A 20253-nucleotide genomic window follows, 5' to 3' on the forward strand; every position below is an offset into this window, starting at 1 on the left:
GAAAGTGAAGAGGAACTAAAAAGCTTTTTGATGAAAGTGAAAGAGGAGAGTGAAAAAGTCGGCTTAAAGCTCAACATTCAGAAAATGAAGATCATGGCATCTGGTCCCATCACTTCATGGGAAATAGATGGGGAAACAGTGGAAACAGTGGCAGACTTTATTTTTTTGGGCTCCAGGATCACTGTAGATGGTGACTGCAGCCATGAAGTTAAAAGACGCTTACTTCTTGGAAGAAAAGTTATGACCAACCTAGATAGCATGTTGAAAAGCAGAGACATTACTTTGCCAACAAAGGTCCGTCTAGTCAAGGCTATGGTTTTTCCTGTGGTCATGTATGGATGTGAGAGTTGGACTGTGAAGAAAGCTGAGTGCTGAGGAATTGATGCTTTTAAACTGTGGTGTTGGAGAAGACTCTTGAGAGTCCCTTGGACTGCAAGGAAATCCCACCAGTCCATTCTGAAGGGGATCAGCCCTGGGTGTTCTTTGGAAGGAATGATGCTAAAGTTGAAGCTCCAGTACTTTGGCCACCTCATGCGAAGAGTTGACTCATTGGAAAAGACTGTGATGCTGGGAGGGATTAGGGGCAGGAGGAGAAGGGGATGACAGAGTATCACATGGCTGGATGGCATCATGGACTCGATGGACGCGAGCCTCAGTGAACTCCAGGTGTTGGTGATGGACAGGGAGGCCTGGCATGCTGCGATTCATGGGGTCGCAAAGAGTCGGACACGGTTGAGCGACTGAACTGAACTGAACTAATATATTTTAATGTATTATAGATTATATTATATAGGAATATATTTTGTGAGTATGTATATACAGCATATATGAACATTACTTTTATTTTTCACATATGCAAAAAAAATCACTTCTCCAGAAATAATTTTCCTTAATTTGCATTTATAGGAAGATCTATGCTTTTTAACAATAACTGCAGAAATCAAAGAGATAATAATTCAATAGATAAATGGCCCCATAACAAACATATATAATTATCTCTTCTATATCTTCATATATGCACGTACATATTTATATGTGTATATGAATGTGTTTGTGTGTGTGTAACATTCCGATGAGGATCTTAATTAATTCTGGTCTTGAAAAATAAGAGGAATATTTAAATTCCTAGACAAATGACTTTAAAGCAGGAATATTTTAGAAAGCTACCTCAGTTATTGTGAAAATCAAAAGTTAAATGATGCCTCCCTTAAGGTTATAGAGAGGATATTCCTGAGGATATTTATGAAAATTCAGTACAAATGTTTGTGGCATTTTGAATATTCATGTGAGTAAGAAAACTAAAGAATAGAACCAGTGAAATTCAAAGCCCAAAGGATCTCGATGATTATTTATGTCAATATTCACATTTTATAGAATATAAATCTGAGGCTCAAGATTGTAAACAGTCTTGTCTATGGTGAGAATAAGAAGGGTTTGTTTTGACTGTCTTTAGAGGTCAAACTCCTGAGTAATTTTTAAAAATTCTGTAAGCCAGTGTTCTCAGTTTGGATCAATATAAAAACATGTTTTAAAGAGAATAAGTATTTTTTCTCAGAACCTGAGAAATACATCTGTGAACTCCAATTTGAATGACATTGCTGTAGGTCATGAGGGTTATCCCAAGCATTTCAAATAGAAATTCTTAATTCCAAGCAAATTTAAAGCAGTCATATAGTCAAGTTATCTCACATTTGCACATTTCTTTTGTAGTTGCAAAATTATCTTTCAAAGAAAAAAATCACTTGGAATTTTTCTCAAATACAAGGGTAGATACATATTCTAAGCTAAAAGTTAAGGAAGAAATTCATAAAGAGAATTCATATAAAATATTAAAGAATATGTATGAATTGAATTTATCATTTCCTTAAAAATCGTTTTGGTGAAGATATTTGTTTACAAAATTGTTGGATAACTTTAGAATTATTAACTATGAAGGTTACATCACTGAACACTACACATGTTTATCAATCTCAATGATCACCAGCGAATCATCAATCCTAGTATTTATTCTGATTAATACAAAGTATTAGCTTGTCAACGTAATGAGTATAGTCCTTATTATAGTATTTATATTAAAATAAATTATTAATTAGAATGTGGTGATAAAATAGGGTAATTGCCTTATTTTTGCTTTGGTAGAATTCAAATAACAAAACTGGATCATAAAAATTTATAATATAATTAAAGGGGATATTTTACTTTTGCTTTAAGTACTTCAATAATAGTTCATAATATTTGCCAGGAAGCAAAGCATTCAAATAGAAATGTTTGAATACTTTTTCCAAAACTATTTATATAAACAAATCTAAATTTTAAATCAATTAATATCTTTAAGGGGCTGCCCAGGTGGTGCTGGTGGTAAAGAACCTATTTGTCAATGCAGGAGACATAAGAGATGTGGGTTCGATACCTAGGTCAGGAAGATCCCCTGGAGGAGGACACAGCAGCCCATTCCAGTATTCTTGCCTGGAGTATCCCACGGACAGAGAAGCTTGGAGGGCTATGGTCCATAGGGTTGCAAAGAGTCAGACACAAATGAAGTGATTTAGCGTGCACAAGCTCTTTAAGAGAGATATCTGAACAAAGTTAAGCATATTCTAAGGGAATACAGATGAAAACTACAAATAAACTCTTCAAAGTACAAACTCAAAAGAAATTGCAGAAAGTACACATGATTCTAATTTAGAACACTTTACATATAACATATTTATGCATACAAAATATAATTTCAAAATATGCTCATTTACTTATTGCCTGGAATTCTTAAGAAATTATCCATTGTAGTTGGTAGTGGAACTGAGAAGCTACTTTATGCACTGCTTAATTTTATTTGATGTAATGATAAAAACAATAAGAAAATAAAAGTATAATCATCCCATTATTAAAAACAGCACTTGACTATCATGAATCAAACTATAGTAATTATAAAACTAGAATTTTTGGTCTATCATTATATATTTTGCAAAAATATATTTAATATATCTTATAGAATAATTCAATTGCATATTAAATCACATTATTGGGTTGAATTCTTTTCAGATTTCAGGTTATACATTGATAAGTTTGTTTTCAATATAGAAAGAAGAAACCTTGATATTTACATTTTGTAATCACATTTTTAAAATTTCAACAAGTCACTTTAAAGTTTCAAAATTCCTTCTTCACTCTTAAAGTCTTAAGGAAAATTGTTGCATTCTTCAAAGGGAAATCACAACATAATAATAAGAGTATCAGACATGTGAAGCTTCAGAATAAATACAAACGAATAGCTTGCAATCCCAAACCAGTGTAAACATTGATTCATTCACTTTAATTTGTAATTATAGTTTATTTTTTCAAATTTTCCCCATTTGACTACTCTTTCATTATTTTGTAAGACTGTTTCAAAATTAGAAAATAAGATATTTTCCCCTCCTGTTTCACTTAACATGGCTTGGGAAGAATGACCACACATCCAAAACCATCGTCAAATTCTGTGATTGATGGTTATATTCTCAGAGCTTTAAAACACGTACAATTAATTTGATGCTTAAAGTTGGTAAGCCATCATAATTTTCAGAGAGGAAAAAATTTAAATCATGAAGCTTGACAGTATGGAAACTAAATGATTCTCATGGGTGTTCAAGGACTTTTTTGATTTCCAAATCATTTAAAATTTCTACTTGTAACTGTAGTACTTGGAAGAGGCTTTCCACTTTAATACTGTGATGACGTGCACCATAAAATGCATGGACTGCATGAAAGACCTCTCATGGGACACAACTCTAATAATCCATAGAGGATACAAAACTCTCTAAACTATTTTCCTGAATTGTATTAACCACAGGGTTTCAGAGACATGTGAAAAAATACGTAAATAATATATCTTTGGGGAGTTTGCTCATGGTTTCACATCATGTGAATCTTGTTTCATCAGTATTCCCACTTCCTTATTTTCTTTCTGAGTCTCAGTAACTTTGTAGAGTAAAAATATTATGTTGAAATGCTACATTTGCGTGAATCAATGTGTTAATTTCATTAGTCCCATAAATGAAACAACCTTTGCCAAACATCATGTGTACAAATTTCCAATGTACTTGAAAGGTGAAAGGTAAATTTAGGGCTACTTTTTATACCCTAGGCCACAGTTGAGAACTTGACCTTGAGGGGAAAGATGCTGATGTGTAAGCATGAAAGTAGCAAGTTAAGTTCTTTCTGGAGAATACAAAATAAGTCTTGTCAAAAATATCTAAAGTACAGTAATCAAAAGAAAGCATATCACTGACTTCACTAGTAGTCAGAAGCTTGACTCTGTTGTTCTTTGGAATGAAATGTTTAGAAAATGGTGAGATATTTTATATGTATAATGTTTATGGAAGAAAAGTGAATAAGACAACATCAAAGGAGAGGACTGATGAAGTAATTAGTAAAAAGTTTTGCACTTTCTATGTTTAAAATAAATGCAAAGGGGCTATATGAATTTACTGTTGTTAAAGATATATAATTCTATCTAGAGTCTAACTTATTGAAAATGCCCTATTTCAACCATTCCTCTGATTGGTATGCTGTTTTCAGTAAATGGAGAGAGAAAAACCAGAACCTAGGGAATAAAGTAATAAATCCAAAGTTTATGCAGAGATGCAAAAACCCAGAATAGTCAACACAATATTGATGGAGGAATAGAGTCAGAGGACTGACAATACCTGACTTCAAGACAATACAATATTGTAAAGTAAAACAAATAAATAAAACTGAGGTGGAAAAAAGACTTACCATAAAGCTTCAGTATTCAGGACAATATAAGGTTGGCAAAGAACGGACAAAATAGATCAAATGGAACAGTTAAAAAGCCCAGAAATAGACCCTCCCAAATTTAGTCAACTAATGTTTGACAAAGAATCAAAAGTAATACAAAAAGGCAAAGACCGTCTTTTTAAGAAATGGTGCTGGAACTATTGGCCATCCTCATTAAAAAATGACTCCTGATAAAGAACTTGACACCTTCCACAAAAATTAACTAAAAGTGGATGATAGATCTAAACATAGAATGCAAAACTATAAAGCTCTTAGATGATGACTCGTAAGACAATCTAAATAACTTTGGGTTGGTGATGACTTTTTAGATACAACACAAAAAGCACAATCATTGAAAAAAATAATTGGTAAATTTGACTTCATTAAGACAATGGGAACAGAATGAAAAGACAAGTCACCGTCTGGGAGAAAATATTTTCCAAAGACAATTCTGATAAAGGCTAGTTATCTAAAATACACACACAAAAAACCTCTCCAATAAGAAAACTAACTTGACTAAAAAAAAATAAAATGGGCCAAAGATTTCAACAGACGTCTCACTAAAGAAGAGATACAGGTGGAAAATAAGCATATTCTAAGATGCTTCACATCATATGTTATAAAAGAAATGTAAATTAAAACAACAATTGAAAGTGAAAGTCACTCAGTCGTGTCTGACTCTTTGCAACACCATGTACAGCCCATGGAGTTCTCCAGGCCAGAATACTGGAGTGGATAGCCTTTTCCTTCTCCAGGGGATCTTCCCAACCCAGGGATCAAACCCAGGTCTCTGGCATTGCAGGTAGATTCTTTACCAGCTGAACCACAAGGGAAGCCCAAGAATACTGGAGTGGGTAGCTTATCCCTTCTCAAGCGGATCTTCCTGATCCAGGAATCGAACCGGGGTCTCCTGGATAGCAGGCAGATTCTTTACCAACTGAGCTACCAGGAAGGTACTACTATATACCTATTAGGATGACCAAAATCACCTATATGTAAACTGAAAACACCAAATGCAGAGAAGGCTGTGGAACAACAGCAATTCTCAATCATTGTTAGTTTGAGTGTAAAATGATACAGTCACTTTGGAAGACAGTTAATCAGTTTCTTACAACACCAAACACTCTTATCATGTTGTTGCTGCTAAGTCATGACAGTTGTGTCCAACTCTGTGCGACCCCGTAGACGGCAGCCCACCAGGCTTCTCTGTCCAGACAAGAATACTGGAGTGGGTTGCCATTTCCTTCTCCAGTGCATGAAATTGAAAAGTGAAAGTGAAGTCGCTCAGTTGTGTCCGACTCTTCACGATCCCATGGACTGTAGCCCACCAGGCTCCTCCCTCCATGGGATTCTCCAGGCATAAGACCCAGCAATCAAATGAGCTGAAAATGATGTCCACTCAAAAATCTGCACACAGACGTTTTTAGTTTAGTTTTATTCATAATTGCTAAAACTGATAAGAAATAGATGAATGAATAAACTGGTACATCAAAACAATGAAGCATTATTTAGCCCTAAAAAGGAATGAGGTACCAAGTGGTAAAAAGATAAGAAAGAAACTTAAACGCATACTACTAAGTGAAAGAAACCAATATGAAAAGGCTACATACTGTATGGTTCTAACAATATGACATTTGGGAAAAGGCAAAAAACTATGGAGAAAGTAAAAACATCAATGCTTGCTATGGGTTAATGGGAGAAAGGGATGAACAGTCTGAGCACAGATGATTCTTAGGACAAGGAAACTTTATATGATACTATAATGGTGGATACATGTCATATAACATCTGTCAAAACCATGGAATGTACAATTAAGGGTAAACTCTGGTATAAAGTATGGACTTCGGGTGATGATCTATAAAGTCAAGTCCACTAATTGTAACAATATAGGTCTCTACTGGAAGATTTTGACCACAGAGACCATGCATGTGTGGGGGCAGGGATTATGTGGAACATCTCTGCACCATCTTCTCAATTTTTCTGTGAACATAAAATGGCACTAAGAATAGTCTACTGGAAAAGTATTCATTCACAGTAACCTTGAATTTTCTTATTAGTTTCCTACAATCAAGGTATCCTTAAAAATATTTGTATTTAATCTTAAGATATCACTAGTGTGTGCGTACGTGTGCATGCTAAGTCACTTCAGTCGTGTGCACCTCTTTGAGACCCTTTGGACTGTAGCCCACCAGGCTCCTCTGTCCATGGGATTCTCCAGGCAAGGATACTGGAGTGGGTTGCCATGCCCTCCTCCAGGGGATCTTCCCGACCCGACCCAAGGATCGAATCCGCGTCTGTTATGTTGCCCGGCAGGCAGCCAGGTTCTAAAATATTGCCACCTGGGAAACCCGAGTGTGTATATGTGTATGTATGCACATGTGTATATGGATGTGTACATGTAAGCATATATGTATATGTATGTGTTAGAGTGTGTGTGTGTGTGTGTGTGTGTGTGTGTGTAAGACAGGACAGAGTGACTTCTTTGTTTTTCTATGAATCAATGATACTCAGTTTTTAACACATCAAAAAAGATGTGTGGAGAAATAAAGATTTCACTAACGATAAATTCATGGGCAATTATAAAAGTTAGTATTAGTTTAACAATGGTTGTAACTACTGTCATCTGTTTCTACATGACTTAAGAGATTAATATATTAAAAATTATTAGTGTGAAATCTAGGATTACTGTAACTTTGGTTTATATCTAAATCTTGTTTTCTACATAATTTAGGATACTAAGGCATTAAAAATATTAGTTTATGTTTTGGGACACACTATGTATAAAAATATAATTTTGTGACACCAACAATGGGAAGTAGTGGGGAGAAAACTTTTTGTGTGTTACTGAAGTTCAGCTGGTATAAATTCAAATAAAATTGTTGTAACTTTAAGATTTCAAATGAAATCCCCATGGTAACCACAAAGAAAATAGCTCTAGAATACACACAAAGGAAATGAGAAAGAAATTCAAATGTTTCACTACACACATAGACACACAAAATACCAAAAAACAAAACAGTAATATAAGAACAGGAGTGACTATACCAATGTCAGACAAAACAAATTTTAACTTTAAAAAATTACAAGAAACAATAAAGGACATTATACTAAGTGAAATAAGCCAGTCATAAAAAGACAAATACTGTATTACTCCACGTATATAAGGTAGTTGAGTTGTCCTGGAGAAGGCGATGGCACCCTACTCCAGTGCTCTTGCCTGGGAAATCCCATGGACGCAGGAGCCTGGTGGGCTGCAGTCCATGGGGTCGCTAAGAATCAGACATGACTGAAGCGACCTAGCAGCAGCAGAGTTGTCCAAATCATAAAAACAGATAGTAGCATGGTGACTGCCCGTGAGTGGGGGGAGAAGGGGATGGGGAGCCATTGTTTAACAGATGAAGAGTTTCAGTCTGCGAGAAGAGAGTTCTGCATGTGGATAGTAGTGATAGGTGTACAACAAAACTAATGCACTTCATACCACTAAATTGCACACTTAAAATGGTTGAGATGGTAGATTTTCTGGTATGTGTGCTTTATCACAATTTTTAAATGAAGGAAAAAACATAGACCAAATTAAGTGAAGTGAGTGAAGTTGCTCAGTCATGTCTAACTCTTTGCGACCCAGTGGACTACCAGGCTCCTCCATCCATGGGGTTCTCCAGGCAAGAATACTGGAGTGGGTTACCATTTCCTTCTCCAGGGGATCTTCCAGACCCAGGGATCGAACCCGGGTCTCCCGCATTGGAGGCAGACACTTTAACCTCTGAGCCACCAGGGAAGCCCAAATTAGGTTTTGTTAAAATTAAATTCCCGTACATCAAAGGGCACCATTTAGAGAGTGAAAAGCAAACCACAGACTGGAAAAAATATTGGCAATACACTTGATTAATAAAGAAATTAAAAAGATATGTTCCTAGCACAACACTTTATGAAGTTTCTCTCTATTAAGAACTCTTTTTTTTTTTTTTCCAGACTCAATCTGTAATTACAGGGATCAGTAACTTAAAAAAAAAAATACTTATCTTCTGAATGCATGTATTTTATCTTTGTTAAAACTTCATGCCAAATGTCAAGAGAATGAAAGTTGAATAACCAGGATCTAATTGCAAGAATGCAATCTATTTCTGTGCAGAATAACAATTAAAAAAAAAAAACTGTCTCAAGAATTAAACAAAGAAATGACAAATTCCTGAAGGAAATTATCTCAATAACAAAACAAAACAGAAAACACCTTAGCCCCGTCCAAATGACAGTGTATAAAGTAAGCTATTTTAAACTCTGAGTTTGGAAAGATTTTTCTTTTGGGATGTCTGTCCATTGGATTTACTTGGTACCCTGAACTCGCCCATCATTTTCATGTCCACTGACTTTGCTCTACATTTTTATCATTTTATGAGTAAATTAACCAAAAGCCTCTATGGTCTTTGTATCTCTAGCACTTTTCCTTGTCAATACAGTCTGCAGTTACAAGATTTAATCTCCTAAATTCACATATCTAATGATGCTTCATGAAGGATAAAACTGATTATCTTCCGAACCAGATCACAAAAGTTATTTTGTATCCTATTGCACCAACATGGACTCCATTATTACAGAAATTTACAATTCATTAAATTATTTTCCTGCCTCAGTTTGCTCTAATGATGCAATAACATTTCCTTCTGGTTTCTTCTTTTTTCCCCTGACAATCACGTTAAACTTCTTAAAAATCACTTCTTGCATTAAAAGTCCAGTTCAGACGTTAGATTTTTGGGACTTCTTTGTTAGCATGCGGAACAAATTCTACACTTCAGACAATATTCCCCCTTATCATTGTTTATGCCTTAGCTCACTTTACAGGCCTCTATTTCTACCAGAAAGCCTATGCATTCCTCTAAAGCAGTGATCAGCTCTTCAATTTTGAATCTACAGTATCTGACATTCAGTAGATATTTAATAAATATACAGTATTGTTTATCTTTATGTTATACATGTTACACACACATGTATGGGCAACTGAATTTACCCTTTTGGTTATTTGCCACTCTGAAACAAGAGTCTACTCTGAGGTCTTTCTGTTGAGCTTGTATTAATAAAAGGAAAATATTGACATAATCCATAAAAGTGGCATCTGTGACTTTAGTGGGGAAGCATTAAGGCATATTATCTCAGCCAGCTTTATCACTCGTTGGCCTCTTAACTACAGATGGGATTTAATTACTTCTTACAGACATTTAACATTTAAGCTTCCACAACATTGCCCACTAGCTATTTAGCACTTCTGTTCATAGTTTTTACCCCAAATTCATCAAATTATACTATGAATTCTTATTATTCTTTAATGCAGCAACAGATAAAAATCAGTCGTTTGTTCATAAGCAGATAGAAGTAAGTGCCAATATCATATGTTTGCCTTTTCAAAGAAGAGAAGAGCTAAAATGAAGTAGTAGGTAAATAAAATTCAAGTTGGTAAGCAGAGTAGCCATTATAAAACAATGGAAACTATTTCTATATACATATATATATATATATATGTATATATAAATTACTGAAGTTCCTTCTGGTCTAGGGAAACTGTGTAGGTATATGCACCATTGTGCCAAGGACAGACTGGTCCTTTGCAGACACTTACCCTCTGACAGCATGAATTAGTCTCAGTGATGGATAAGCAGTCCGCACTTTCAGTTTATTCTTAAGGATTAACGCATTAACCCACTCCACGTGCTTCTCTCCTCCCTTGACCATGAAAGCAGGGATCCAAAGGACACTGTCATTCAGCATGGAAAGTCTACGCACAAATTTTTCTCTGTCACTCTCATTCCGAAAGCCTCCAAACGCTCTTTGTACAACTGATGGATTCATGGTAATAAAATCCGATTTAGTTCCCACATCTGCAGCAAACTCCACCACAGGAGCTAGATTACACCTGAAGAGGGAAAAAAATTAATGGATAAATGAAAAGTAAGTATGAAGCATTCACTTATAAAATAGCATTCATGAAAAGAAAAAGCGGAATGAGCATGATTTTTGTTTTTTAGGTTTTTTTAACCAGGTAGGGAAAAAAACATCATCTGCCTGGTAAAATTACATTTTCAGCAAGTCAACACACTTTCAGGAATACAGTACTGTCTTCAATAAGGATTACAATGGGGCTCAAATTGTCAGTTATACCCACACAACCTGGTGTTGAATAATACTCATTGCTATTATCTTCATAAAACCACATGATATGAATTCCTAATAAGGGAATTTATGATGGTAAATTCATAAGAGCTCTGCCATGAAGTAGGCAGTCTAAGCCACATGTTCAAAAGTAAGTAAAATACACTTGACCTGATAGTCTAACCTGCACCGCTTGTCAAGGCTAAGTCACTTCAACAAGTTTCTAAACATATGTAAGTGGAGATGGCTTTTCGGTACCCTGAGGTTAAGGGAAAAATATAACTTCTTGCAACATTTTCCACAAACCTATTTGTAATTGCTTTCCCTAGGCCTAAATGGGGAGGAAAAGTAAGAAAATGGAGTTACTGCATTTACTATGCCTTTTTGAGATGTTACCAGAGAAAAATCCTCTACCAAGGGATCAGATATCTTTCTGTCCCTTTTGAGGACATCCTCAAAATGCCTGCCTTCACTACTAATCAGACACGAGCCCTTTGTGGAGGAGGACCCCTGTTCTCACTACCCGAGCTCTTGGGCCTCACAAAGTACCTGATTCTGATTCTACTCTTGTAACCTGATTTTTGCATTTTAAGAAAGCTTTGGAAAGCACCTGGAATTTGTCTTCCACTTGTGACACTTCGATTCTGTCACAAAGAGTTCTGGATTTGATGAAACTTAAAAAACAGGTTTTAAATTGTACAATAGTTTAACTTGCTAAAAAAAAAAAGGCACATTTTAATTAGTTGATCAGTGAAAAATTAGATTTTTAACAAACAAGAGTTTGCTATTTGGAAAAAAAAATAATTTGAACCTATCCATTCACGAAAACACACTCTCACACGCACAGATTTTTTTTGTTTTCTTTTCTTTTCGGCTGTTTACATCAGCCTTTCAAGTGAAGGGAAGATAAACTAATTTCCTCTTGCTGCATTTTTGCAGGTTTGACTGCATTATGCAAGTTTCTCACGTTTCTCTACCTGCTGCATTTCTCCACATTAATTAAATTCTCAAACCAGTTAAATTTAATTAGAAAGTAAAGTGTATGTTCTTCTATTAAAATTATTGGCTTAATATCGTTCCTTATCTCTCTTAATTAATATATCTGATTACTTCCTAGGTCTCTGACAACACTTACCTAACACAACCAATATCTTTCATCTCAAACAATTAAGCAGAGTCTCTGTTATCTAGGCTGAGCTACTGAGAGAAAACAAAGTTAACACATCATATTATTTAGAAATAATCTCAAGTCATATAACTTTAATTATACCCACTAGATTATGTGATAGAGTATTTATCTGTCTCTATCCGTGATCCATGCACTGTTGGAGATTAGTTATTACTCATACCTTTCACAGCAAGAATACTAGCGATGGGACTGCCCTGGGAAAGAACAGCTACATCTTATAGTGTAACTCACGGAAAACTAAGGACATGATTATTTTTAAAGCCTTAAAATGCACTCCCCATCAGCTTCAAAAGTAGTCTAAAATTCTAACCAAGCTGATTATAAGATGGATTTGGAAACTGTAGAAATACCTTCTGAACAACATGGGTACAGACACTTCCCCTTCCTTAGGTAAAAAATAGACAGGGCTTGCTAGCATGACAGTTAACATGTTCCTGTCTGGGGAGACAACTTCAGACAGATCTTTCTGCTGTAATGATACCTCAGCCATCCTTTTCAGAGGATTCTACCAGATGAAAAACAATATCTATAAATGTAATTTTCTCTATAATTGTACAAGTAATCAGAGCCAACCCTGTTAAAGACAGCCAAGATAGCATCCCAATGAATTAGCTTTTCAGGAAAAAAAAAAATGACTTAGTTTATGCTTTTCATTCCTTTTTCTTATCACATGTTTAAAAGCCCCTTCACATCTCGTGTTTGCAAACACCCACTCTTTAGAACAGCCTCAGCTCAGTTTCTGAAACAGGACTGTCTGGCCAGATGTTATTGAAGAGTTATTAAGGTAGTCATCAATAAAGCTGGGTGCTGAAAGGCAGGGACTTTCCACCTGGGAAACAAAAGGAAACTAACAGAATAACAAGATTTCTGGAGAACAGGGGTCATCAAGAGGGAACTAACGTATCTGAGGAGGTAAAAAACGCTAAGTGGCTGTGATGTAAACCGAAAGGGCATCAGGCGATCAAAGAATCATCAGTCCACCTGAGCTTTGCTGTAAAGTTTCTATGACCCAAGCACCGCCCAATCAGGCCTGGTGAAGGATGGAAATGGAAGTACTGAAAATAGCCCGACAGGACACACTGTAACATTTAGACTGTGCGGGCTCCACAAGCCTGCTTGTTCTTTTGGTTTGGAGTGCCTATGCCTAAGGAAAGATTAATATCATGTCCACATGTGGCCAGCAAATTAACTTTGCTGCGGTTGGATTAGATATGTAGTCATATAATTAGCTGAATCATATAATCAGGGCAAGCATTAAGGAAGCCAAAATAACCAACCAGCTGTGTTGTACTCCAGCAATTCAGGAGACTTGTGAACTTCACAGCATTACTAGTAGCAATGGTGCTGATTGAGCAAGATTATAAATAGGTTTGCAATCACACATTCTTCATCTTCCTTTTTAATAAATCGTCTCAGGAATTACAATAATCAAAAGTAGCCAGAATGGGTAGCAAGCATTTATGAATCATTATTTCACGTTATTCTTAATCTTGTAAAATTAAAGAGTGCCTGACTTTTAAATGGTGGATTTCTGTGAGTCAAAACTACTGAGTATGTAAGAATATTTAATGCGCTCAAGTTCCACTTCTTCAGCCAAGTTAAATTTGTGTGTGTGTGTATTAGATGCTCAGTCGTGTCCAACTCTTTTTTGACCCCATGGACTGTAGCCCACCAGGCTCCTCTGTCCATGGGATTTCCCAGGCAAGAGTACTGGAGTGGGTTGCCATTCCCTTTTCCAGAGGATTTTCCCAACCCAGGGATGGAACCCTGATCTCATGCATTGCAGACAGATTCTCTATCATCTGAGCTACCAGGGAAGCCCCAAATTTTTATACTGACCAACTATTTTGACATATCATAAACATGAAACCATATCTAAGAATTAGGTATGGTGGCCAAACTCACTGCTTATTCAAAGCTGCCCAATTTCAATTTGTTTGTGTTTATTTTCCAAGACTGATTAAAAACCTTTGGGAATGCAGCCAGTTCCATTTCCACCCTAGACCTCTGAAATTTCTTCTGTGATCTCAAGCTAGATGTGATGCCCTCTCAACAGTCCTTTTATGTAGAATTGAAGGCACTTTCATTTATCTCACGGCCATATAAAATATTCTTTATTGCATTTACATTTTAATTCATTTAATTTTTAAGGAAAGCTGTGTTTATTTCACAATAATCGCTCAAGACCACCTAATTCTCCAGCAAGACATATCTTTTAGACTTGTCAATATTCTCTGTATTTCCCTTAAGTTATGGCTGAACAGTCGTCTAAGCAACTAGGAGGTCCCTCTTTCAAAAGCTCAACAGATATGCCTTAAGAGTTCATTGCGCAAATACAACACATTGCTCAGAATTGTTTTCTTTTTTTCGGGCTATCTTACACTTTGTGCTAGTTGGCAATGATGTAATCTGGCCAAAGTATGATCCTGACATTTATTATTAGTAATAGCAATATGAAAATGCTCAATTACCCCCTCCGTCCCCAAGCCAGGGTCCTTATTGCTCTGTGATGTCCAGGGTGGCCTGAGGCCTGCACCAGGCAGAACTGGGACCTTTCGTTTCCAGGCTGGGAGACAGCCAAGGATGCTTGAGCTGAATCACATGTTGACAGTTCTTCAGGCATTTCTACCACAATATTGGAATTGGACACACTGGCCAAATAAAGTTAAAATTTTCAAAAAAAAAAAATGCTCAATTAGCCACATGTTTACGTATCCCACAGTGTGAGTTATATACCCTTGTGCTACCTAGAGAACAAGTCATTTGAGACACTGAGGAGAAACAGCAGGCACTGTGATACAGGAGGCTGTTAATAACAACTCAGGGGATCACAGCCTTATCTTTATTTATTCTTTCTCACATTAATGTTCAGACAAGTTCCAATCACATAATTTTACAAACACATCCTTTTTTCTGTTAGCCAATCTCACTGTGTATTTTGCTGTACTAACACTGAAATCCCTTAACTCAAACCATCATAACCTTGGAACCACATCTGTCAACTGGCAATGAAATGGGAGACGACCTCTTTTCTTTTCTGCCCTGAGAGGAAGCACATGGTTCCTAGCTGCTCCCATCCTGTTTTTGAGCTTGAAGAGTCAAGAGAACACTGACTCTCTAATACCTGGCTTTGTTCTAGGCTTTGTGATTACCCTCTCAAAACTGCTAGGGGAAGCCGAAACATGCAACCTCTCAGCCTCTCTGGCTTTTCCTGAGGTGAAGTCAGTAGAACTGAAGCCAATACTTTTTGCAATACTTTGAGGTCAGGAGGGGTATTATCTCCACTTAGGGGTGAGGAACTAGGTCAAAGCCGATTAAGAAACAAGTCTAAGGACAGAGTGTATAGAAAATAAAAGCATAACTATTTAAAAATTGCTCCAGGACAGGAGTTTTAATTGACACTATTTACACACTGATTTCTTTCAGAATCAGTGAAAATCTCTGTATGTTCATCTTTCCCCCAACCCTCCTGTAAGGAAGAGAATGCCTTACCATTTGGTCTCAAGCATATTCTACAAGGCCACTTAGTCACAACATTCCCCAAACACTGAGCAGTTATTGAACAAAGGGGTTTTAAATATCTAACGCAGCGAAACAATAGTTACACTTCAGGTCTCTTGAAAGAAAGGATTTTTTAAAATGCCAGTAAAAGGATTAAATAGCTAATTGATGTCACTTTTTGAAATATGAAGCCTAGGGTTAACAGATGACGTATATGGGGTATAATATTATGTAGCAGACAAAGCATAAGAGTTGGAGATGAAGCATCATGTTGCAGATTTGAACTTTCAGTATGGTAGATGAACACAAAAACACACATCGTGCGCCATGCTTGCTGGTAACAATGAATAAAATCCTCAAGTTGACAGAAATAAATGCAAATGACACATATCATGAAAATGACTAAGTGACTAAGTAGAAAAGAGGTTTCTTTTTCACAAACCCAGATTTGTTTATATGACTGGCAAGGGTGGGAAAACAGTGTCATAGTATTTCTAGGGAAATCACAGAATTGAAAAAAAAAATCAAACTCATTCTAGAAGACAACGATCCATGTAACAAAGAAATATCTTAGATTACGTCATTCCAATACTTCAGTCAAAATCAAAATAGCATCACCCATTTGGCAAATTTGCTATAACTGCACAGATATTATTCAATAAAACTTAGTTTTTTTCCTGGTGGGGAGAAGGAAAGGGATGCCAAAGAATGAACATATCGTGCTTAAATCAAATGAATTTCCATGCATGTGATTGTTTTCTTTTTCACAAAGTGAATATATATAGTTGCAAGACAATATTTATTTGAATTATACATGTAAGTTTCTTGAAAATGCATATGAAATGAATATTAAGCATACACTCTAAATACTTCCTTTGCAATTAAAAGTGAAGGATCATTTTAACTTTTCTGAAAGGGGTATAAAGGAAAAATTCTGGCAAAAAAAATTCCTGTTGAGGAATTCCTTTTCTCTGGTAAAAATTCATTACTAGAAATATTTAAGACAAGAAAAACCAAGCAAGATTCTTAGGATGTATTTTTCAGCCCTCTTGTCCTAGTCAGGGAACTGAACTACTCCATTTATCAGTGGTTGCTGAGCAGTTACTATTTTTTCTACAGAGGGAAAAACTGATTTAGCATGGAATTTATGTTCTTAAAAATTATGCTGTACATTAAAAGGAAAGAAACAGCATTCATGAAATATTATAGCTGATACTTTAATCACCCACGCCAGAAAACCGAGGCAGAAAAACGATAACATTTTATCTTTGCAATTCATAGTGTTAATAAACTAAGTACCATGTGACCGTTACGTTGGTGGTGGGAAACACACCCGAATTTTCTAACATTTAGTGATGATACCAGCAAACTCATCACAGTAATATCATGCTGACACAACTTTCTTGTTTAAGAAGACAAAAACTTGTCATTCTAAGCTACAAATATCATTCTAAACTACAAATGTACTTCTCTTGTCATTTGTTTTGAAAGTACAATCCAAGATTAAAAGATGATTTCTTACTTAGTATATATAATCTATTTGACACATGGTCCTGGAAAGACGGTTGATATAATGTTCAGAAGAGTCAGGTATTCTGATGCTCACTAAGCATTCAGAAAAGTATCATACCATGCATGGATAAAAATGAATGTTTCATTTGCTAATATCACAAGGCAGGCCAAGGCCATCTCACACTAATTGCATCATATTTATTCTAAGTGGGTCTTTATCTCCATTTAGCAGAAAGTCACATTCTGACTGACTAAAAGGACTTGATCTCCACAATTCTTTCATCTTCCGTATCTGGTTCATCACAAAGCCCTAAAAATCCATGTTAGAAAATCTCTCCTGAGTATGTTCTCTCTTCTTCATCCTTACCGGTATTTTCGAAGCTTGGGCACCACCATGTGCGTTTGAACTATCACTGGAATACTTTTCAAATTGATTATTACTTAGCTATAACAACTGATGAATCATGAATTAATCTGCAATTTTTATTGTTAAAGATGACGGAAAATAAAATGGATTACAACAGAACACGACAGTGCTCCATGCACATCATCTTACGGAAATTTATTTCAGGTTTACATGTGTGTAGCATTAATGACAGTAGCTGGGGAAGCAACAGGAGGAGGATATCATGATGTAAGTTGTACTTCTTGCTGTAATATGTATTAAGCAGTACTGAAAAACACTGCTCTAACCAGTTCTATAAAACCCGGACTCCATCTTGATCTGTCTGTTTCAAGGATAGTATCATCTTATTAATAAGCATGCTGCTGCTGCTGCTAAGTCACTTCAGTCGTGTCTGGCTCTGTGTGACCCCATAGATGGCAGCTCACCAGGCTCCGCCATCCCTGGGATTCTCCAGGCCAGAACACTGGAGTGGGTTGCCATTTCCTTCTCCAATGCATGAAAGCGAAAAGTGAAAGTGAAGTTGTTCAGTGGCATCCGACTCTTCGCGACCCCATGGACTGCAGCCTACCAGGCTCCTCCGTCCATGGGATTTTCCAGGCAAGAGTATTGGAGTGGGATGCCATCACCTTCTCCGATTAATAAGCATGTTTGATCACAATACTATCCCAACCAAAAACCTTCAGTGACATCAGTCCAAGGGTTTTCATAACTTGCCCCTACCCTTACTTTCCAGAATTTTCTCTCTACATGCTTGCCTGTCTTGTATCCCAATGGCATCAGACTACTCCATGTAGTTCTCTGTCTGTGTCTCTTTATCTATGATGAACATCTCTGACTGTAATTATTCCCTCTCTAAGACACTCTAGCCTCCAACCTCAAAACGTCCTATCTTTTCCTAAAACCCAAAGGTTAATATCCGTTGCAATGCTTTACATGTTTTCTTTGGCAGAACCGACTGCTTCTGTGGCACTGCTCTAAAATATTTGCCTTATCTTTATTCTACCACGTATGGAACTCCATTACATTTAGTTGCTTGTGTAGGGTTGCTATTTCTTTAATGCAATTAGTTAAGCCAAGAATAATAATAATGTCGGTTACTCTGTGTATGTGAATTGAGAACCTGTTTAATTTACAGTGGTTACTTGATCTCTTAGTCTTCTAGGAGTGCTGCTGAGGCTCTCAACCTAGTCCTGAAAATTCACAGGCCTCTGGGTCACAGGTTAACACAACTCTGAGAAATGGGCAATTTTGCGGGGCTATTTCCCCATTTAAAAGGGACAGGCTCTCGTGGGCTGATGATGATAAATGCCGAAGAAAACAAAACTACCACTTGGTTTGTGCCCCAAGGGTGTCAGTTCGTGAGCTCTGCACTAAATCTTCTGATTCTCTGTACAACCACTTCAGTTTTCACTTTTAATGTGTTTGTTCTTTAAATACGTTAAAGGCGTTTCATTAGAAAGCTGATACAGTGTGTGTTTGGGAAAGTGAATTAAGGAACACCAAACATACTAATAAACAGGTGTTAAGCTGAAAACTCTGAAGCTGATAAAATGTTTAACCGTCAGAAGGTATGCTAACTAAAGTACACAAAAATTGGAAAACAATCATCCTTTTTAGCTGGAATTATTTACAATAAGAAATGCAATCTGTTTCACTGATGCACCTATTCTAGATGACGTGTGTTTTCTATGTACCAAGCCATCATCATTCAAAACAAGCAAGGTAAGGCTAGAGGAGTTCTAAAGGCCGATAATAATTTTTCAGTCTGATATTTAAAAACACTCAGAAGTCAAAATGTACCCATAAGAGAATACACAGGGATGATAGGTGGAGAAAAGAAACTATGTTGCTTAGCATTCACTGACTGGTGGGGTTCCCTCTCCCTTTTATTAAAGTCTCACAGTTTCAGTCCATGGTTTGTATAACTGATACTTTGAGTTATCCTTTAACCAAGACAGTGTTCTGTTTCTTTGTTAAACATCAGATAAAATGTTGAGATATGCCTAAAAGTCTATTATACATTAAAATTACCCAAGACTCTGAAATCTCAGCAGATAATTAAAGAATGGACTGGAAACATCTTTGTATTAAAGGAATCAGACAATACATTCCAAATGTTAATAGCTTTCTTAAGTTACATACAGAAGATCATGCCTAGGAAAGTTGAAAAGATAAACTGAGGGACCAGGCATGTGTATCTATATGTTTACAAGGTAAGTAGGGTTTTTATTAACGATATCAATCACTGAAGTTAAAAAGCATGAAAAGCATATCCATGCAATCCTTCGATAAGATGGTGTATGCCAAGAGTAGGGGCAAGAATATTCATACGAACACAACATTCCTGGAAAGGGAGGCTATTTTCCTGTCCCAGGTTGAACAGCCTTAAAACTCAGTTTCACTCATTTTTATAATTAATTCCTTTTGTCTACCTGGCAGCAATGCTATGTTCTTAGTTTCATTTTTACTGTTATTATTACTGTTATTGTCCTGTTTTGTTATTCATCTCTCCATCAGACTGTCTCCTCCATCAGACTGTGAACTTCAAACAGAATAGAACACGTAATTTATCCCTATATCCCGAACACCGACTGAAATCCCTCAGATCTTGTCATCTAGTGGCTGCTTGATAATTATTAGTTGAATGAAGAAATACTTGCTGATATGACTACAAATTAATGGAGTCACTGCTTCCATTTAAAACTTCAAGTAAATGCTTCTTGTTATTTAG

At 36.3% G+C, this 20253-nt stretch overlaps 1 protein-coding gene across 1 annotated transcript in view; it reads right to left on the bottom strand.

Annotated features, from left to right (window-relative positions):
• Positions 1 to 20253, bottom strand: part of ST8SIA4 (ST8 alpha-N-acetyl-neuraminide alpha-2,8-sialyltransferase 4) — a 106552-nt gene that overhangs the window by 53297 nt on the left and 33002 nt on the right. The window contains exon 4 of the mRNA XM_069590186.1: positions 10385 to 10678. Coding sequence (XP_069446287.1) covers positions 10385 to 10678 — 294 coding nt within the window. The remainder of the gene's footprint in view (positions 1 to 10384; positions 10679 to 20253) is intronic.

The sequence above is a fragment of the Ovis canadensis genome, chromosome 5 (genome assembly GCF_042477335.2).
Source record: "Ovis canadensis isolate MfBH-ARS-UI-01 breed Bighorn chromosome 5, ARS-UI_OviCan_v2, whole genome shotgun sequence".
In the NCBI taxonomy this organism is placed as follows: domain Eukaryota; kingdom Metazoa; phylum Chordata; class Mammalia; order Artiodactyla; family Bovidae; genus Ovis; species Ovis canadensis.